Source organism: Boleophthalmus pectinirostris, unplaced genomic scaffold, assembly GCF_026225935.1.
Source record: "Boleophthalmus pectinirostris isolate CB_2022bp ecotype Guang Dong unplaced genomic scaffold, ASM2622593v1 HiC_scaffold_13, whole genome shotgun sequence".
In the NCBI taxonomy this organism is placed as follows: domain Eukaryota; kingdom Metazoa; phylum Chordata; class Actinopteri; order Gobiiformes; family Gobiidae; genus Boleophthalmus; species Boleophthalmus pectinirostris.
Genome location: NW_026571036.1, coordinates 17,237,451 through 17,260,080, shown reverse-complemented (window position 1 = coordinate 17,260,080; position 22,630 = coordinate 17,237,451). Strand labels below are relative to the sequence as shown.

At 37.4% G+C, this 22,630-nt stretch overlaps 1 protein-coding gene across 1 annotated transcript in view; it reads right to left on the bottom strand.

The window, feature by feature from the left end:
- adgb (androglobin) overlaps positions 1-21,781 on the bottom strand; it is a 36,515-nt gene extending 14,734 nt beyond the window's left edge. Inside the window, exons 1-22 of the mRNA XM_055149806.1 lie at positions 21,680-21,781; positions 21,435-21,603; positions 21,227-21,325; positions 21,034-21,105; positions 20,635-20,811; positions 18,157-18,296; positions 15,761-15,847; positions 13,714-13,874; positions 12,094-12,170; positions 11,213-11,387; positions 10,749-10,836; positions 10,429-10,582; positions 8,593-8,638; positions 6,211-6,325; positions 6,057-6,120; positions 5,919-5,978; positions 4,802-4,910; positions 4,133-4,265; positions 3,046-3,160; positions 2,244-2,411; positions 2,026-2,155; positions 1,828-1,962 (exon numbers count right to left, since the gene is read on the bottom strand). Coding sequence (XP_055005781.1) covers positions 1,828-1,962; positions 2,026-2,155; positions 2,244-2,411; positions 3,046-3,160; positions 4,133-4,265; positions 4,802-4,910; positions 5,919-5,978; positions 6,057-6,120; positions 6,211-6,325; positions 8,593-8,638; positions 10,429-10,582; positions 10,749-10,836; positions 11,213-11,387; positions 12,094-12,170; positions 13,714-13,874; positions 15,761-15,847; positions 18,157-18,296; positions 20,635-20,811; positions 21,034-21,105; positions 21,227-21,325; positions 21,435-21,603; positions 21,680-21,750 — 2,545 coding nt within the window. The 5' untranslated portion in view covers positions 21,751-21,781. The remainder of the gene's footprint in view (positions 1-1,827; positions 1,963-2,025; positions 2,156-2,243; positions 2,412-3,045; positions 3,161-4,132; positions 4,266-4,801; positions 4,911-5,918; positions 5,979-6,056; positions 6,121-6,210; positions 6,326-8,592; positions 8,639-10,428; positions 10,583-10,748; positions 10,837-11,212; positions 11,388-12,093; positions 12,171-13,713; positions 13,875-15,760; positions 15,848-18,156; positions 18,297-20,634; positions 20,812-21,033; positions 21,106-21,226; positions 21,326-21,434; positions 21,604-21,679) is intronic.
- Positions 21,782-22,630: the final 849 nt, after the last annotated feature.

Below are 22,630 nucleotides of genomic sequence, written 5' to 3'. Positions count from 1 at the left end.
ATTATTTTGGCTACATAGAGCATATGTCGTCATTTAATCTGCTTTTAATGCAACACTTTATCATGGTTAGTTTAGATTAGTTTAGTTTAAACAGTGCCTATTTATAATTTACAAATGACTGATCTTTTCCATTGTTCAATTATCTAAATATAACACCATAATTACAGTAAAATAGATATTATTTTTATAGTGTAGGTTATAATCTTGTATAGCCCCAATTTCACCCTCACCTAGGGCTAGAATAAATCGCCTCAAGGAAGCGGACAGGCGATGGTGGATGACTCAAATGTTCAGATGTGTGCATCTGGAGAAAGCCATTGCGGAAATAAGGCAATGATAGACGTTTACTTCTCTGACTGGAGCGCTTAGTGCGATTTTCTAAATGGCTACTTTTCTCAATTGCCACTGCCATTATATGGGCTGAGGCTTTTGAGAGATGAAGACCTCCTATCATCTCAAACAGCCCCAGCAGAGGACACACTGACAATCTACTCATCTCCAATGCAATCTTTTTGTCAGCTTTGCCAGTCCATGCTTTCTATTGTCCAATATTTTCAAACCAAGAAAAAGAACAAGCATTCACACATGCAGTAGCACAGCTCTGTATTATGTGGATGCTGAATTAATAATAAGGCTGTATGCACTGCCATATGTGCATGCAGTTCACATTTTGACACTCTGTTTATGTTCAGTGCATTCACATAGAACATGAAATATTGTAAGATAATGTCTGATAATTCAGTTCACAGTGCTCATTTTAAAAACATAACCTATATCATTTTAAAGGAAAGTGAATATGAACTGTTAACTTAATACATGTTTGCAGTAGGGTTCTCAAAAGTATTGAAAATCAGATACAAACTGATACTAAAACTAGTATCAAAATAGACTTGAGCAAATGCACTTTCTATACTAAAAAAGTCACATTCACAGGACACAAATGAGCCTTTCCTGAATATCTTTAGAATGATCTTGAGTAGTAACTGAACTATAAGAAGAAATATAAGACCACATAGACTAGTAAACCCTCAAGGACCACTATGGACCTGGATGACCGTGAAAATGGTAATATAAAAGAAAGTACTGTGACTTAATGTTAAAAATGTTCTAAATGAAGTGTGTTTTTTATTGTGGTATAGGAATTGACATTCCTTAGTATCAAAATCAAGTTTGAAACAGTAGTTTGTAGAGGTCCAAATTCCAGGGTTAGTTAAATTTTCCACAAAAACAAAATATTCTGATGTTTACAAAACATTCAATATCCAATGGATTGTCTGCACCTTTTGCAATTTTATTTAAATAACAATTCACAGTGATTGTGATTAGATTCTACATAACTGTGTAACAATATGAGGTACTACCACTGGATAGAAAACCATGCTGGAATAGACTATACATTTCTTCAAGTAAAATCTCTATGTTGAAATTCCTCCATCTTGCTCTTGCAGTCAGAGAGAGAAAATGTGTGTTGATGCAGAGCTAATGTGTGAATATCTGTGTGTTTCCCCTCTGTGACCAGCTCTCATCTGTCAGCCTGGATTAGTTAGAGTGGCAGTCCCATCAATACATATTTGTGCCCGTGCTCAGGGCTTGATACATGCCACTGGCTGAAGCAAGAGTCAGAAGCAGGTGTTCCACTGGAGACGCTGCTGCTATATTCAAAAATAATCATGAACGCAGTGAGTGACAGAGAAGACGAGTATGGGTACGAGAAGAGTGGAATGTTCTTATGATAATAATAATGATAATATGTTTTGTCATTCATAGTGATCATAAAGGCTTTAGAACTTTTTTTTTTTCGTGTCTTGTTTTAGAATTAAAATGTACCTGGTTCAGCTGCTTTAAAAATCTTTCTGCTTAAGTGCCCCCTGAATCCAGCCTGAATAACTGCAGCTGCTTTTTCCTCTTCTTCTGTTGGTTCTCTGTTTATCCAGTTTTTCAAGTCTGTTGAAATATGACCCACTACAGAAGAAAACCTAGTTAACAGTTGTGTTAACTAATCATTTTAAAATGTTAAATTCTTACTGTTTGATGGTGGTTTATTGACCACAAGAGCTGGGTCCATAGTGAGAGCATGAAGTGCAAACTGTTCATCAGCAGTTAACTTCCTCCCAAGAGCTTCGGAAAACATATTATAAACCGCCAAGTTAAAGACCTAAAGGACAAAGAAATAAGCTTAAATTTAGACTTACATGTATTCATTTGTTGTGAGTGGTTTGTGACTACTGCACAGGAGAGTTTACCGTGCAGAGTTTCCAATTCTTCATTGTGTTGGTGAAGTTTTGGGGGTAGTAGGTCTTGAGCAGGGCTCTCCTGGCAGTTGGACACTCATCTACATCACAGAAGGATGCCACCACCTTGGACAAGGCCGTCAGGATGGATGATGCCAGCGTGGTGAAGTGAAGACTGCTCTGTTTAGAGGATGGCACAAAGGAGAGTCAGTTTTACCTAAGCCATATGGTTGCGGTCAAAATGTCAAGAGTTCTGGTCTCCACACAGAATTAGTCCATGATTTTTTTTTGCCACCTATCTGTGAACAGTATAGGCTAAATTACATTTGAGATAAATTATCCTATTAAATACTTTTGCATGTAGCAATGTTTTAACTGAAAATACTTATTTAAAAAATATATAATTTATGAGGATTCATGTCTAATCTTGTATTTTGTCTTGTTGGATTTGTGTTTCAATTTGTGTGTTAACAAAAACACACAGCCTTTTCACTATTGCCATCCTTAATATTATGAACAAAGACTTTGTCCAAAGAAGAGGATGGCAATTTTCTATTATCTCTGTTGACAGATGGACATTAATCTTTTTGTCTGTTTCATTGTTTTGATTTTTGCACTGTTTATCAATTACTATACTGTCATGTGAGATAATTGTTGTTGTGAATAACACTGGACATTAAAAAATTAATGTTCACTGACAAAAGTCTGAAAAACTCCAAGACCAGGTTCACCACTCTTTATATTTAGGATACTAATAGGCCAAGCAGGTAGTCAACTGTACTATATGTTAATGTTAGAGGGTTGAATGAAGCACCTTGGTAATTTGTGGCAGTATGGTATCTTCATCCCCAACTGAAAAAGGTGTCTCACTGAAAAGCCGGATGCTGTAACCCAGAGCTGATGATGTGTAAATACGTAGTACATGTCTCCTGTAAAAGAATAAAAAAATCAATAAGAGTTTTCAAACTAACAGTGTAAAGTATACCTAAAGACATCTGTTCTTTTGTCAAACACTTTTCAAGATCAAAAGAGTAAACTGATTCGGGGATCTGCTTGGCTGGGCAAAATATGAAACCCATTTTTATTGAAGATATAAGATATAAACTTTCTTTAAAGGGACAATTTCTGAATGCTTTCTGCTAGTGTCAGAGTGAGTTCACAAGGGGCTGGTCAGGCTTGAGAGAGCTGGACTTCACTTCTCTTGGCTCCATTAGCTTTACATAATTTAGCCATCACAGCCTGGATGGATGAACAGTGAGAGGAGCTGGGCTGGTAATAGGCAAAAAGAATGGCTTACAAAAAAGGCAGAAAAAGGCTTCTCTCTCAAGACCCAAAATGTAAGCTCCAAGTAAAATGAAAACAAATTGATTACCAGGGGCAGTGGTGAGCGCTTTAAATAACTCTGAGTTGCTAAACTGGGGTAGGTCAGGTTGACACAGTGGGAGTATCTGATGGGGGGCGCACAGGTGTTGTAAGTTGAGCACTTTAGTGTGTGATTATGCCTCTGTGGTAATTGCACCACTGCATACCTCCACCTGACCCCTGAATGTAGGTCCTCTTCTTCTAGGCCAAGTAGCAGCCATTAATAGAGACTAGGACAGGGCATTTGAGGTAGGCATGGATCCTGACTACTCACAACTGTATGCAAAATGGATCCGCTGTTCTGACAGGGTCAATTAGGAACAAAGGGAAAATGGATGAAAGAAAATCAGCAGGGATACATGTGCTACATACTAGATCAGAATCACTATATCACCACCAACACTGTGTTATTTTTAGTTTGACTTTTATTGGCTTATTCACCATTAATTAACTATTAAAAAAGACATAAATAGAAAAACTCTATTTGTCATACATCAAACAAAGTCTGTGTTGAAAGAGTAAATGATATTTTGTCTCACCCTGGGGGCAAGTGAAGCTTGGCTGCTTTGGTGCAGGAAGTCTTGATAGTGAGAAGGGGGAGCTGACTCTGCAGATTCTTCCATGAATATGGCTGGACCATTAGTACTGCAGAACTGAACTGTACTCCTTTCCCTAGAAGATCGTTTACAACAAAAAGACTATCGTAGTATGGTTCTGCCATTAGATTAGAAATATATGGATATCAATGTAAAGTGTAACATTTACTTAGAATTAGCGCCATGATATTATTTTTTTACTATTATTAAATAAGTACTGTATTCAAAACCGTGACGACAACCAAACATGAATCCCTTATTCACTTTCATCATTCCTCCTGAAACGGGCTCAAAACAGTCACATTAAAAGTGCTTTATATTTAGGTGTATTTTTGTATTATAGATTTCATTAAAAAGGGTCAACTTTGATTTTAAAGTTGTCACAATTTTTTATTATGAATATATTGTGATCTGAATAAACAGGATTATTGATTAAATTTATACATATAACATAAAAATGTCAAACCAAAACAAATCAAACTTTATTTATAGAGCGCTTTTCATAGAAAAATACAACACAAAGCACTTGTGTGTTATATGTATTAATGTTATTAAAGTTGTGTTGTTTCTGTTCAGTGTTACTATGTTTTTTTATGCATTAGGTAAACTTACTGCCCTGCACTGAGTCAGACCAGATGAGGAGAGCAGAGAGGCTGATGAAGATCTGAGAGGCTTGCAGACTATCCACACACAGGTAGTGAATGCCCCTCACCTCCACACACTGCGAGGGAACAGACAAACAGCACAGTGTCCTCAGTTATCAGTGTGAGAGCAGACTATGGACAAGTGCAGCAGAGAAAGAACAGAGCCAGGGGGAGGCTGGGGTGATGGATCTGCTGATAGGAGAGCTCAAAAAGAAGCTAGAGGAACATTTAAAGTAGGCATGAATAGAAAGATATAATATGTGGCAAGCTATCTGAAGTTCAACAATAGTGGAAAGGGCCAGAGACAGGATTATGATAAAAATAGTTTAAATATATCCAAAGTCACTATGTTGAGATCTACAAGGAGCATTAACATATACTTAATTTACAATGAACAAATATGATTTAGATTTACTAAGTATTTAGTTGATATACAAGCTCTGACTCCTAATGTTAACCTTTAAAGTAGTTACTAAGTTTGAATCATTGTTAAAGGTTCTATATCACATTTAATTGACTCTTGTGAGCTTTAAGCCATGTTAGAATTTTGTTGTATCATCAAAAACATGCCTGGAGTTATGTTCTGTTTCATTCACACATGTTAAAACTTTATCATTAGTCTATCATCTCCAAAGCTTAAAATGCTCTGTTATCCTTTACCTTTTGTTCAGCAGAGATTGTAAATTCTGAAATTATCCAAATGATTCTAGCGAAGAATCACAAGATAGGATTGAGTGACCTCAGACTAAATATGCAGAATTTGTTTGTTAAACATGTGTAAATGAAACAAAACACAACTCCAGGTACATTTGTGATTATAACATAGATCAGAAAAAAGCAGAATTTGGTCTTCGCTCATAAGGAATTAAGTCTTTGTTCATGATTTATTAGAGCTAATCAAGGTGTAGTTAAAAACTCTAGAGCTGTTTGTAAGACCAAGTTATACAAATAAGATTTTCAAATAGGAACAGTGCCAAAGTTCCAGCAGTCTCTCCTGATTGGGTGATTGGGCTTTATTTATTTATTAATTTTTTTGTCCTTTGTTCCATTTATCACAAATATAAGTTACATATTGAAGTGTATACCTCAGAGTCAGCTAATGCACAAGCTGCAGACTGGGAAAACAATTTGGGCATCACAGAGGACTGAAAAAAAAAAAATTGTATTAAGATACCTTTCAAAAATAATACAAGAACATCATTGTTTGTCAAATTGTTATGTACCAGAAAGTGACATTTGTAGAATTGGTGTGGGTAGTTTTGTGGTTTATGAAACACGATCATATTTCTGTAAACAAAAAAGAGACAACTGACATTAAAAAGAGAATCTAATATAAGAAAAATCTGCCAAGCTGTCAGGTGTGAAGGTACTTCTTACTGAAAACATGATGGGAAGTCTTCTAGTTCCACCCAGGTCTCAGTCAGGACAGGTTTGACAGGAGCACATGGTTCCAGAGGGGTTTGTGGCTGGTCCTTGGCGGATGTAAGACGATCTATTTAAAGGTACATTGTGGAATATTGTTGATTAGGTTAGCACACTAAACTTTATGCTCCAATGGGAATCTAAAGAACAAAACGTCGTTCATATCTCCATACCAAAGACAGGATACCAGCCATTGAAAAAGGTTGGTTTCAAATTTTAAATGAAATGAAAATGGAAATCTAGTATAAAAAGAAAGTATAAAAAATCTTGAAGTGAAGCAATTAAGGCTGCAGTCCTTTAGTCCTTTACTTCATTAATCAGTTGCTAGTGTCTTAGTCAACCAAAAATGTTAGCTCATTAGTAGACTAATTATTATTATATATATAGTCAGTTGGCTGAAAATTTTGAAGTGCATCATATGTTTAAAGTTGTTTTTTTTTTCATATCAGTACGCAGTACTTTCCTGTATAAAAAGTTGTTTTTGCATGAACTCCAGTGCACTTGTGTCTTGTGAATGCAGTATTAGTCAGATAAATGATGAGATCATAGAGATATATAATAGTTAGTGATTTTTGGCCATGCCCCATTTTTAGTCTTCAATTGTCAAGACATGCTTTTAGTCAACCACAATTTTTTTAGCCAACTACAGCCATCAGTCAGACACATTTAAGGGTCTTTAAGTGACAAAAAGCACTATATACATACATTATTATTACCTCTTTAAGTCCATATATGCTACAAAGAAACCGAAAGCCTTTCCTCTGTGACTCATCATAAGTTATGTTAGACTGAGATCATTATCTTAAACACAGTAAGTTGAATTGGCCTAACTCCCACATAATGGCACAGTCTAAGCGCACACACGCACATCCTTCCTCCCACTCGCAGAGGCTCTCCATCTCCATACACGTCCACACACATTCACAAAGACGATGCCCAAAACCACACGCGCGCGGGCACACCAAGAGAAAGTTCTGCCCCCGAGCTTGACTCAAAGAGCTGATCAGAAAGCAGAAGCCGCGGGGGCCAGTGTCTGCTGAGCCACGGTGGCCGGTTGAGTTGAGCTGCAGGTGTTACTAAGCAACTAAACGGGGGCAGAGAGAAGGCAGACGATTGGACGCATGTAATAAAGCATATTCATAATTTCAGTTCAGTTTTCTTCGGATAGTCTTGGCAAAAAAAATGAAGGAAAATAACAAAAACACAGGTAGTAGAGGTGTGAAATGCAAATTCTTCTAATCACGTCAATTAAAGGTGCACCAAGCAACTTTTATAGTGGAGGGCCCATCACCAGCTTGTCTTCACAGAGATTGTATTGCTCTGCTTGGAATGTTCCTCAATGTGGCAGCAAACTTATCTATCTATATCTTCTTGGAGATAAGAAAATTATGCCACAAAGCCAAGATACAGGTCTGAGCAATAAAAACACTGGTAATTTAATAAAGGCAAAATACAATGTTTATCCCTACACTGAGGAACTTTCCAGATAAAGCAAGGTTCAAAGTTCAAGGTTCAAGGTTCAAGGTTCAAGGTTCTTTATTCGTCATTCAAGCATGCGAGAGAAACACATGACAGAACGAAATGTGCTCCCCGAGGCCCAGTGATCCAGAGAGAGATAAAAACAATAATAAATAAGCAATATTTAAAAAGTAAGTAGATCAAAACAACAACATTTAGCAATAATATCTCTGTTAAAAAAAATTATTTTGGTGTTTAACTGAGTGCTCTCACTGCCAGCTCAGTCCTTGTTATCTTAGCCTGCGTCATCAGTCATACTCTCTACACCAGAAGCACAGCCAAACCTGGACTGTACTAGACTAGAATGAACAGTATCACAATGTGTTGAGAGTTCATTTCTCCAGGTGCTGGAGTTCTAGCCTACGTTAGAACATCAGCGTCATGCCTCTTCTTTGGGCTACTCCAATTTTTCTACAACAATCTCCATCAAGACAAGCAGATGGATGACACGCCATCAGAAAGTTGCATAGTGCAAGTATTGATAGACAAAGTACTAAAGCATGCAGATCTTGAATTTCTTCAGGCTCAATAGTAAAATGTCCAACTTATCTTTTGTAATACTAGTATACACTGAAGAGGCTTTTAAGGAGAATTGCATATACACAGTGTATAAGATGGTGGTTTGATTGGTGAGTTTTTAATAGTATTAATTGAAGTTTACTCCACAGAGATCAATAATGGACCATGACATACATTTTTCATTTCAGCCATAACTGGATTAGTGAGCAACTGCTTATTCTACTACTCCAGTGTTTAGATATTTTGTACTCTGTTTGGGTGTTTCATTACAGACAAAAGTAGGTACAAAATAGCTCAAACCACTGCAGACGTCTTCATTGTCCTTATTCTTCTCCTCTGCACTGACCTAAAGAGAGAAAAGAGACAGTGTATGGATCATTTGTGGTTGAATAACACAAAAACTCTTTGGCTCTTTGTGATTTGAAACCAGCTGTGGTGCCAAACAGTTAGCACCAAAACATCACCAGATAGCACCCATGGCTACGTGTGACCAGGCTAGTTCCTCGTCGGCTAAAACCACCAACAGGGAATAACAGCTTTAATTTATCCCAAGTGACAGATGAGGAGCTATTAGCTTGTTTAGCATATAGTTTGTCTGCCAGAGAAATTACTCAACAGCTCACATTTCATTTGGACACACAATCAAAAAATACAAGTAGCTAATCATGGATCATTATTAAGTCTTCTCAGTCCAGAACAAACTCTCACTCACATGGCGGATGCATTTTAATAGATGAGATTTAATGTCATTTCTTTGTAAAATGATGAAGTATCATCAAAATGGCAATAATCCTTCAGTACGTTCCCAGCAGACACTGATGAGTCAATGTGGATTTTGCAGTGAGTCACATTTATTTGAATAAGTACTCAGACAGAAGGCATTGTGATTGGAAGCCTTTTGAGTTCTTCTCCAACAAAAACAAGCCAGAAGATCATTTTAAACCAGTAGTGATTGTGTATATATTTAGGCAGATTTTTTTCCCCCATTGGCTGTTGTAAATGTATGTCACTGGGATGCTAACTAGACTTTTAGCAGTGCTGACACCAAAAACATGGCAGGACATGAGAGATTTAGTGATTAGCACATTCCAGGAATATCTGAGATTAAAACTGAGCTCATGGTTTTACTCACACTTAAGTTGAGCTGGGAGTATGAAGGACATCATGTGATACTACCTTCTTTGTCCCAGAGGCTAGGCAAAAGAGTTCATTCAACCAAATGGGAATGACAGGGGCAGTGCAAAATATAGCAAAAAGCCTTGTGCCTTGACGCAAAGCCTCTACTCCATGTGACCCGGGATATGCTCGTGCTAGCATGTGCACAGTGTAGCGTACATGCGCAAAACACACACATCAAACGACACATCAAATTAGAGTGTCCACACTGCCCTAGCCCAAGCGCTTTATAACTGGTCACAGTTACACAAGAGGGCGATTAATATGAACTGCATATTTCTCTGCAGGCTCGGGGAGAAGTGTAATAATGAAGGCCCCAGGAGACACAGACGCTGATGGCTCACCGTCTAATTGCAAAGCTTTTTTCATCATCACAGAACATGACCTCCCCGTGAATGAAACCCATATGCCCACAACTATGACCACACCACTCATACTCTGCTTTTGTCTGGTTTGGTTGATCTCTAGCACTGCTGTTGTGTTCATTTATAAATATCCAATTCATTTCAGTCAGACACAGTTAGCGTGTGTGTCTGCAGGCTGAGTACTCTAGCCCACCCCTCATCAGCCGTGCCCTCACTGGTTCTGTGTTTAGCACAGATGTGCCCCTGGTCAGCAGTGGCCTGGCTCAGAGACAACAGCAGTGACTTTGAGGCTGGGGGATGGCGGCCGTGTTGTCACTGACACACATAACTACTGTGACAAGCCTTAGACTGCACATATCCACGTGAGACTCAACAGCCACTGACAGATATGATAGCAGCCTAAGCAGAGCTAATGAATGAATAATGTCTGTCAGATATTTCAAGATTATATATTTATATTATTTCAATATTTACATAAATGATTATTCAGACATAGCTTTGGGTTACTATATTTTACAAATAAAAACACGTTGGATATGAAAACATTAATTAGCACATGTCCCGAAGAGACCCATTCTCCATATCCTGTATGTACCTCTGTGTCCATGTTGTGTGGAGAGTTAGTGGTGCGTTGAGGCACATCAGGCTCGGGGCCTTCTCTGCACCCAGCCTCCTCGCTCTCAGCAATGGACACCAGAGGGGTTTCATAGGAGCGCCTGCCCTGAGCGCTCTGACCCTGTCTTCTGTGCCTGCCACAGAGATACACACTGTCAGCTACCATGCTGCACTATATGCACCACATACACTGAACACTGCACACAGATAGAACATGACATATAGGCCACCAGACAGAAACCAAGAAAAGATCAGATTAAAAGAATGGAGGAAGACAAACAAAACAAGCACGGGGGTTACATTTCCGATGGAGGGCTGCCCTTGATGCCGAACTGCAGGAACAGACTGGCAACTTCAATGAACAGCTCTGGTTTTGACAAAGAGAACTCTGCAGAAAAATAAATACAACACCTTCCTGAGTACACTTTGGCTCCCAATTTCTACAGTGAGATCAGCAGGTGCCAGATATGCCCGAGCCAGCAGCTATTTGCAGTTTTGCACTGGCCCACCATCTCCTGCTTTTCTCATTTTAGGCAAGAGCCCTGTGTGCCCTCTGTGCGCCAGCTTCCACTTCTCTAACATTAGCCTCTCTTCCAGCTCATATTTATTTATGACTTTCACCTACACAAATCACCTACATCAGAACATATGTACTGTTCTATTCACCCCTCAGCCTCCATAAGCCAAATGTTTAGTTTAACATTTCCAGATGTTTTTCACCACATTTTGGATTATTATTGCAGGACTTGTAGGTTTGGACTTACTTTGAGGTTCATCTGAAATCACAATCTCTTTGCGAGGGCGGATCAGTTTCCAGCGGGGCACAGGGGGAGGTTTTGGGGGTGGTTCCAGCGGACAATCTCTAGTTCTGGTCAATAACACAATATGGCTGTACATTAAAGATAGGCCATACTGACGCAGCACTGCAGAAGATTTTGCCTGCAGAGCCACAAAGACAAACAAGAACATTAAGTTAGCTTACACATTCTGTATGTTTTACAACTAAAGGTTCACTATGTAACTTTTCTAGGTATATCATGACTTTGCCCAGAATGTTTCACACTGTTTGGCTTTAGACTTATGTAACTTTAATTTATTGATTCATGGTTTAATTTATGCTAAAACATTATTTCTTATTGTGCGTGGTTGCAACTCCACAGATCTGACCTGTAACATGCCCAGGTGGTGCTTGGAGTTAATGTCATAATATTTCAATAACAATATTTCATGATTTTTCTGATTTCAAATTATGTCATGGTTTGAGATGTAGTTTGGTCAGTAATTCCACATGTATTGTACCACAAGATGACATGGCAAATTACCCATGAAACACAGTAAACTGAAAGACACCCCTCTCCTCTAGTTTGAGCTTGAAAGTGCTTAAATAATGAACCATGGGAAAGCTGTTGGGGAAACCCATCCAAATAGAACACAACATGCCTCCAGATCACATGCACTGTAAACTGCACAGTCTCTAGTGAAATATCCTAATACATAAAACAGAAGAAGAAGCCGAGAGCAGTGAAACATCTTCACTCCAAAAAAAACGTTTGTCCAGTTGACAGAATTTCACTTTTGCTATATGTATGAGGACATTTCAATCTGTTTTTACTGGCTATATCTGTAAAAGTAGTACAACACATACCATTTGCCCATATTCTGATGACATTTTGTGCATACTGAAGGGGTAAAAGCCAGCACACACCAAATCATCAGGGAGCCCTGAAAAAACATAAAAACACAAACATGAAATCTATTTTGAATGGAATTATGGTGTGTAATTTTTTTATTTTTATTTTTTTTACATCTTCACAAATACATACAAATAACATATATGCGTTCTTAAAATTTGGCAGTCGATCTTTCACCTTTGAGTGGTATAACTACAGCTATAAGCCCCTATCAAGGTTATCTAAGAGATCTCCCCCTATAGTATGTCATATATGGAGCACATAGGCTAGGAGACATGGAAAATCAATTTGTAGGAATGTGCACACAGTAAATGGCTGCGCTGCCTGGGAAATATAAAGGCTACACATTAAGAATTGAACACAAAAGTGGTTCCTTGCTCTGCGCTCTGATTTATGCGTTTGGTTTATAGATTTCATTGGTAGAAACAATGGGAGGAGGAATCTAAGTATGTACATAGAACCCTACATCACCAGTGCATCTCCCTAAAGCACTAGGCATTATGTGTGCATGTCATCACATTATGCTAATCTCTAACACTTTAATTACTGTAAACAAGCAAGAACTGTAGATAGGAGCAAACCACTGTGCAAACCTATATTAAATAGGTTAATATAATAGCAATGTAGTTAAATAGCATCAAACCAAATTGTAAATGAAATAACTATAGCAACAGTGACCTCAGGAAACACTGTGCCCGTATTTAAGGACACTTCTTCATCAGATAAGTGGGATGCTTCTTTTGCCCTGCGGGGACGCCAAATAATTCACCTCACCACGGCTCTCCCTGCTGTTTTTTTTTATTGTCCACTGTATATGCAATACACTTCAATGTGCCTTGTGAAGCATGAGTGAATAATCAGGCACCCATTAAACAGGGATGACAGTTTGACATAATGTGTGTGTTTGGTTAATCTTTATAATGTCACTTACATGTCCAGGATAAGTGTGGGCAAATTGAATGAGGTTTGACAATAAAATATTCATTCTTGCTCCACACAAACTGAATTATGGATAGAGTAGGAAAATATAGATTTACTACTACAGTACTGACATTTTAAGAGTCATTATGTGATTTCCAAATAGATCCCCTGTGTTTAACTGCCCTATATTATGTCAACTTTTTTGAGCATTTAAATGTGACAGTCTTGGTCCCATGTCATACTGAAGATGTGTTTGGTTTAATTCAAGCAAGTAATCTGTATCCTATCCTATTTATTCCCTTTCAAAGCTTAGAACACACCAGATGATTATTTTTAGCCTTATTAAACTACTACAGCATTAGCTAGAAATAATGTTGTATTGTACTCACAGAAATGAGGAAATGATTTGTTTGATATTACTATTTTAAATTAAAACATGAACTCAGAAGTCTGCATTATACAAATGTAGTTTAAAAGTTTCCAAAATATACAGTTTAGCCCCATTATTAAAGACAATTTGCAAAAGGAGTGATTACAGCCTAATAGATGCATGATTTAATTGACTCACCCAATTAAACATGCAAGCAGTGTGCCTAATTACAAGTTATGTTTAGACTAATGCATAATGGTTTGTGTGCTTGTAAGCGCTTTACTTTTCTCACTCTTCTGGCTGTTTGCTTCTTTCAGACTGCAGTCCTTCAGAACAGATGAAGCTGCTGTTGGAGGTCTGGACTCTTCTTCACTCTCATCTGGGTAACTGTACGTGAGCAGTGTGCCTCGAAGAAAATCCCACGTTTGGTCCAGACCTGTAAATCTATAAGTGGGAAACAGGGGATAGGTTCAGCAGTTAAAGTTTGATATCTGGCACAGCTTTTACCCAAACATACTATATGTAGAGACTGTGAGTGAATGTAAAAAACTTATCACCAAAGCAGCATTTGTATGTTGTAGAGAGACTGGGATAACATTGTCATACTTTGGATTTTCAGTTTACCTAGTGTTAAATAAATAAAAGCTGTAAGATGTGTAAAACTATATTTAGGGTTTATTAAGACACATCTATATTTATATAGTTTTTGTTATTGCGCAAAGTGATATATCTTGCCCAAGCTTTATTCGTGGGTTTCAGATTCCTGTTATATGCAACTTTTTTTTTTTTTTGCAACATTTTAAGGACTTTTTCACATTCAAAAGACTGATTCACTTTTGAATTGTTAATCTCTAAGACAATGGTCCTAATTTCTAATAATTCTGAAACCCATAGATAGTGTGATCAATGTTCTTGGGTGTTTCTGCCTCCCAAAATCTCTATTTTTATATAATCTTGATAAAAATAATCAAAATATTCCTCTATCCATCAGTTGTGGGTTTCTTATTATGCGCTACACATCATCACTTGGGATATTGTTAAAACAAGATAGATTTAATAGAAAATCCTCCATTTTGAACTGGGAGAACTTAAAAACAAAAGTTTTCAAAGTCTATTGCACTATCTCACTGTGAAAGCCCTGAAACAAAACGGCCCTTGCTTGGACTGTATTGTACCTACCTATCACCCATAATTGCTGAGGTTTCTTTAAAAACACCTCTCATAGTTTCTTTATAAATATTAATCTGCAAACATATCCTTATTTGACTGCCTAAGTGAGCAGAGAGAGAGTCTAACATGAATCAACGTGAAACCCAAATAGACATGAGTGGGGCGACTGCATGTGTTGATAGATTCCCCAGGCTGCCAGATAACAGCGCCTAACCTGCTGAGCTACACAAAATTACACTCCCCGACTCTCCAGCACAACACTGTTGCCCCATTAATGCTGCATCTCTGACAAGCTGAGAATCCCCACTTTGTGCAGCCTATCCAACCATATTGTCTACCTGTCATAGACTTGCTGCGATGTTGGCAAACTGACTTCAGATGAAAATGGCAAGAGTTAACTCTTATCTATTTATAAATATGGCTTAATATTAGATAAAATGAAAAATGAAAACTAAAAATAACTGGCTAACTGTATCTAAATCATAAGCAAGTTTTTTTTTTTTTTTTGTAGTGCAGCACTTTGATTTTTCAAAGTTGATCTACAGAACTGTTGCTGCTAATGTGCAACAGCCTCCTGCCAGCAGCAGTTAGGCTGTTTAATCAGACTCTGATTGGACTCTATATGACTTTTACTACATCTACTGTTGCACTCAATGTGATGGTAGTGTGAAACACAATTTGGTTTTAATGCAACATAAAAATGATAAATAAACTACTTTAATCTAAAGTTAAACCACAGCAAAATTACAAGGTAATGTATATATTGTGATGGAGGGCACGTAACCTGCTTGCCCCCTGTATGTTTGACCATGGTTTAAAACTTACTCATCTTGCTTTTTTGCTTATATCTTGGAAAAAACATGCATTCTAACTGTGAGCAGGGTCTCCTTTCCACAGATTTGACCTGGTGGCCTCACCTGCTTTTCTCCATGGAGATAGACAAGTTCAGTGCTATACTGTGGAACATTCCAGGCAAAGTGTCTCCATGGAGACATGCAGGTGGCACACTCTCCAAAAGAAAAGTTACAGAGTGCTCCTTTAAATTATGATGTGGCTTTATTTTTGCAATACTGAATATTTATATTGTTGTAATTTATATTCATAAATAAAAATAACACGTGTCATCTTGCACTTCCGTGTAATCACAATGACAAACTTACTTGATTGGACTGATTTCTGGGACCCATCCAGTGAGTGCAGGTATAAAGGTGAATTCTCCCACTTCTCCACTAGTCTCTGAACGAGGACTACAGAATAAAAATAAATGAATGCAAATTTTCAAATGTAATTATAGCAAAAAATACATACTTGGTAATAATTTCTCAAGTGAAATTGAAGGGTTACAGTGTGTACTTGTAAACAATGTGCTCAAGTAGTTTTATACTCTATGAGAATCTGGTTTCTAGGCAACTGACACAGATGAATAGGAAATTATACTCTTTTCAGAGCCATGTATTAAAACCACAATGTGATTTTAGGCAAGAAGTTGTATTAGAAGTGACTATGATGAGGAAAATGTCAAAGACAAAAGCAAGTCAGTGTAACATTTAGCCTTAAAAATAGTTCCATATTACATATTTTCATGCTTTTTTTTTTTTAAGTTTTAAGTTTTTAAGAGGGCCGTCTGGGATATAACTTGCCCAGTTTACTGTTATGGAACCCAAATCAATAGTGGTGTAGTGAACACACTCCAAGGACAACAGTAAAGAAATCTACAAGTAGCTTAGAAATTCAAAAGCTCCTCAACAGACACCTGGGCAAAGTTAACATCGTGTGAAGAATTTTGAAGACAGACAATGCATGATTTATGATGGTGGGCTCCTTTGTTTCCTGTCCAGGATGAAACTTTAATGTCTGATCCCGTTGTGCGGACGCAGGAACAGCCACCTTTCTGCCCATTATGTTGCCCCATCACAGACCTGTACATTCCTGTCTGTCAACAAGAGCCATGGAGACATCAGGGCAGACGAAGGTGATGCAAGTCAACAAACGTACTCAGTGGGATAGACTGTGTAGTGTAATGTACTTGTGGAGATTGCAAGTCCTAATAAAGAGTTTTTTTCAATGTTAGGAAAAAGTTAGGAAATAAGTGGTTCCCAAATCATATCAAGAGATCGATTATTAGGTGTTATTGGGTGATTTCACATAAGGGTTGTCAATAAAAAGATATCCAAATATTAATACTAAAATAGTATAGAAACAGACAGTCATTTGAAATAAGTATTGATACCATTTTTTTTTTTACATAAATCAGACTAAACTGAACCTTTCCTGAATAGATGTAGAATTAGAGATGCACCTTTCTAGTTTTTTCATATCAGTTCCAATACAGATCTTGTTACTGTAGCATTAAGTATCTGACGATACCTGATATTAACCGATGTCAGTGCAAAGACTGAAAATTGCATTTATTTCCTTTATACAAAAATAAATTAAGACCGAACTGATTTAAATGTGTTTAACAGTTGTTATTTATCTCTTATGTAACTACTGAACAACATTTTATAAATATAAATTAAAACATTATGAGACTCTCTGGGCCAACTATAACCAGTAAATAGTGGATATAAAAGGCTGATATCTGATCCAGCTATTTTTTTTTCAGTATCAGTGCAGATATCCATTACCATAATCGGATCGGAGCATCCCTATTTCGAATGGACTGGCTCTATATCAGGACTAGTGTAACGCTGCATGATGCCATTAAAGAAACTATTATAATTTTGTGTTGAAAATTGCATTCTATTTTCTAAAATGGTATTTAGCCTTTCCTTAGTATCAAAACACTGTCGGAAGATGAAAACAAAATGACCTTGTCTGATATTACATTTCAATAAAATAAAGACCCCAGTTTTCATTCATGTAATAGTTTCATTTTTCCCTCCAACCATTATAAATTAGTCTTGGCCTCTGTCCAAACCTTTTTGAAATATGTGTCGGCCATCACATTTTGGAAGCGTTTCAAAGTGACAAAGTTGCTACCGTTCTACTGAAAATTCTGAAGGTTTTTATAAGCTAGTGTGTGTTGAGATATTTTTATATTCATTTGCACCTTATATGTGAGAACAGAGAAATTATCTTGGTAGTTTTAGAGTCTAGAACTTAAAGGTCCTATATAATGCAAAATTGACTCTTGTGAGCTTTTATCCATGATATAATTCTGTTACCTCATCAAAAACATATCATTCACACATGTTTACGTAATCCTTTACATCTCTAATGTTCAAAATGTTTTGTTCCACCTTGTAATGTCATATAGTGATATTTTTCAAGTGAACAGCTACTTTTTGGAAATTCCAGGACAGAAGTCATCCAAATGATTCTAGTGAAGGTGTATAGAGTTTTAAGGAGCACTTCCTGTATTACCACATGACATCACAATGTGGAGTGTTTTCTGCTCGAGAGAAGAAGTCAGTCTAACTATTCAGGGTTTGTGTTTTAAACACACGTGAATGAAACAAAACACAACTCCATGTTTGTGATGAGGAAACAATATTTTAACATACAGATCAGAAAATAGCATAATGTGGAGCCTTTAAAAATAAAATATACTTACTTTATGTTAGCCAGTTTAATCAGGGCTTTGGATAACAGCATTGGCCAGAGTTCTGATGGACATGTGGAGGCAGGGAGCAGCAGCTTATTGCCTTCATCAAAAGGCATTGAATCATCCACCGTTACCCTCCTCCAACAGCCCTGGAACAGAAAAATAATGTCTGTGAAACATTGCAAATTGGATTTAATTGAATGTTCTGGTGAGGTTAGACAACAACAAAAGATAATTGCTAAAAATTAAAAGATGATTCGTTTGATTTATTATTAAACTATTTCTTTGTGTAGACTTGAGGAAAAGAGTATGAAATGTGTTCTGAGACTGTAGTGGCACAAGAAACAGCTAGTAACCAGATTTATCCTCATCTGATGGGGTTAATTGTAGTGAACTGTGCTCTAGCCAGCTGGAGGTCACATGACAGGAACTACAAAACCCACAGTAATAGTACAAGACAGTGCTGGGTATTGACTTAATGTTATACAATTCTATGTGACAATCTGTTTACAATTACCTAATTCTTCAATGAAATCTTGCATGAGTTCTTTAATATAAGCATCTTCTTTCACTTTATACCAGCTTTTCTTTTCAGTGTCTATAACAGACAAAATATTAGTGCCCATAACTTCCAGTCTTAGCTTCTAATATTTGATGTAAGTGCGTGATCTAAGTGGTCATACGCCCTGTCACAGAGCTTGTTGGTAGGGCAATGCTAGCGAATCTTTTCACATCTGTACTTTGTTTATCTATCAAAGCCATGCACTAAAGCTAGTCTGAAAACTCAATCTCTTTATTGTTAGTCTTTCAGTAAGTTGTCAAAGCGTCATATTTGCAGAGCTGGGACTGTTTGCATGAGGGGTGAAACTCCAAAAATGTGCTCTGGGAGAAGGCATGACAGATCAAAAAGGATGAATATAGCAGAATTTTTATGATCAAAGTACAATTATGAATAATACAAGATGGAGGAACAATGAAGGATCAGAGGGACAAAGCCTATTGGCATGAAACACAAAAGGGGGTTGGGGCTTGGACGCTTAGTGCCATCTCTGTAGCCATCTGTTAGCGTGCTATGGTTGGCATGAGGAGGATTGCTGCTTACAGTCATGTCATGCTAGATTTTCAAGGCAAGACTGATGGTATATTCAATTATGGACAGTGATGGGAAGAATACTTTGAATATGTAATTAGTTACAGAATACTGAATACCTACATTAAAATGTCTTTTGTAATGTATTCTGATACATGGTCTAATCAAAGTAATGTATTCTGAATACTTGAGATACTTTTACTTCAAGTTGCATTATATTATGGTGTAAAAGCAGAACATATAATTACAACAACATTTTAATATTATGAATTAATGCATGTCTAATTTGAGACAAAAAAAAATCACATATAAAGGCATTCCAAGAGCTCTGTTTTCTTTTTTTCTCACTATTACCATGCACTTCAAAGCCATGTATTCATTTTAATTTAGGAAAGTAACTTTATTCTGAATACCACAAAATGAAAAAGTAAGTGTATTCTGATACAGTTACTTTTCAAAAAAATTCTTCCCAACTCTTAATACAGACTCAATATTACCAAGAGAAGAATCCTTTTTCCCCCCTTTTTGAACAAACTGGTGCATTGTATTGTGCTAAAATACTTAAGAGCATCTACTTCTAACACAGCTATCCACTTGAAGATGTAAAAAGCAGCTGACTGCAGATAAGCCTTATCTACTCATCAGGATACATATGAAGTCTAAGTACTTTGGGGAGCGGCAGACTGAGACGGTATGATTTGAGCTCTTCGTGGATAAGGATTTCTCTTCCCTCCCCCTCCTCCTCCTGCCCTCAGTCTGTGTGCTATGCTCTGCTGTCTCTGTGCTGAGAAGGAGAACTGCCTGGTGTCATTGATTGTAATCTTTGGGGAAAGGGAAGATTGGGCACATGATGACAATGAAAAAAGTGAGGGTCTCAAAATGCTTTTCTCAATTTTCACTTTTCTCAGCATATTGACAATGCATGGATAAAAAGTGGAAAGTATGAATGTCCCAAGATGGCATTGGTCAAAATGATGCCTATTTTAGACACTTCTAAATGTTTTTCTCCCTTTCTGAGAGTTGTAACAGCAAATCTACAAACTTAGAAGGCACACTGCTCTACAAACTTGCGTAACAGCTACAGTCTTTGTTAACACTAAGAATTATCAGTTTGAGTTTCAAGTTATCCATGTTTCATCAACCATGGTGAATTGGAATATTTATTGTAGCTAAACAAGTGCATCATTACACTCCATTATGACATATGTTGCCCGCAACTGTACTGGTAGTACCTAGTTTATAGGTCCACAAATATGACAGATCTTTTCATATGCATTTCAGTTATTAGACCACATGAAATAATAATAATGTGATTATACTCCTGTCTCTTTCTCACCTTGTACATACAAGTGTCTTGATTCTAAATGTATGTTAAAAGAGAAAAGAGAAGGGCCTACCATCCAGTAGAGTCTGACCACATATTTGCCGTAGTTATTGTAGAGTGGCACATGACCCTTTACGACCTTGCAGAGTGAGTAGATGTGCTCCCAGGGCTTCCATGTGCACTGCTCAGGAGACGTACTCTTACAGTGGGCCCAGAGGATATAGATCTCACTGATGATCCATCTGATCAGCTTCATAAAAATAAAACCAGTCATTATGAGGATTCTCATAACAGAACACTGCATCTTTTGGCTTAACTCTCCTATTGTCCGGAACATTAATCAATCATTCGGTCAATCAGCACTGAATTACCAATGGCCATTCATTTGTGTCCATCAACTGTGATGAGCAAATTACTCTACTCAAGTCTGAAGAGAACCCAGTGGGATCTTGATAAATAATACAAAACCAACCTCACTGCACATCAAATGGTCATTGGAGGAGAGCAGGTCAAAGGTACTTTGATTTTCAATCACAACTGGCGTCTAAAAGAAAATATGTAATTGTAACTGTAATATGCAGATCTCATATACAAAATAATGACAGGGTAGGATGCTGAATGGTGCTTTTATAAAACAAAAATAAACAAATAAACAAACTGTTTACCTTGGTATTGTTTGTAATGAACTCGTTGGGTCTCTTCCATGAATGCACCTTGAGAACCGTGGGTAAGGCAACTTTACCTTCGGGATCTTCAAACATTGGCTTCAAATATATTAACAAAAACACATAAAATTAACATAATGCTAATAATGATATATAATCCATTAAAAATTGCATTTTTTGTAAGCCAGTTAAATGTCTACACTTTTACATGCATATGTGCATTAGATCCTTTTGATGTTTTTCCTTCCTCGGGTTTACTAAAGTCCCACTTTTCCTTGTTGATTTCTGCTTCGTTCCATTCAGGCCAAATGGGGAATTTACTTTTCCATGAGCTCCCTAAACTCTCCATGGATGCGAAAGCGACTGCGGAGCCTCCACTGAACACAACAGCACAGTTAACATGACATGCTAGCTCGCTAGTGCCACTTATTGACATTTTTACACACAACTCACTTTTTTGGATGACGATCAGATAAAGACACTTTGCTGGACGAGGTCTCTCTTTTTCCTTTGGTCTTTGACATATTGACATTGACTTATATCAGCTAACAACAGTGCAAACTAAAAAGATGATCCAGAGAGCCCACACGCGTGCTCGTGTCGCTCTTGTCTTGTGTCGCTGAAAGTTTGCCCGTTGCTAGGCAGCGCAGTGTTTGTGGGCGGGCCTGGAGTCTCATCACTTGTTGCTGTAGTTACCACAACTACAGGAGCTGTGAGGATGTGAAGATCCTCTCCCTGATGAGTTAGACCACCTAATCATCTATTAAGGCCACCGTCTCACACAGAGAACTGTTGAGCACAAAATGGAGTTATCTTGTGTGAAATGCCATTTGATTACAATAAAAACCTTGAGTAAAAAATTTGACTACTTCTAAAAGGCACTGACCAGGCGTCACTTTTTGACATTCTTGGAGTAAGACGAAACGATAAAAGACATACCATAATATTTTATAATTGAAAATTATGCTACCAGAACCATATAATTTACTTTTTCATTTAGTTTTTACATGTCGAGTGAGCTTGAGTGAAGAATAAATATGACATAAAATCCTCATCATGTAAATGGTCAAATGCCTGCTCCCTGTGTCCAGGCCTAGTTTGAGGCAAAGCAGCAATCACATATAGCACACATTATAGCCTATATATTTTATTATGATTACTTACATCATTAGACTAATTTGCCCAGCCAAAAGAAAATGGGCAAATGATGCAGCAGTACACACATCACCCCCCATTACATTCCGGTGTGATAACAACGAGGAGGTCAGAGTCTGATGACTATCACACTGCGTTACTTGAGTGGAGTCACATGGTCATGTCTATCTCACACTGGCTGAGTTGTGCTGCTACATGCAGCTTTACAAAAGTAGCCTACAAAAGAAGCCTATGTTAGGCTATTTCTGA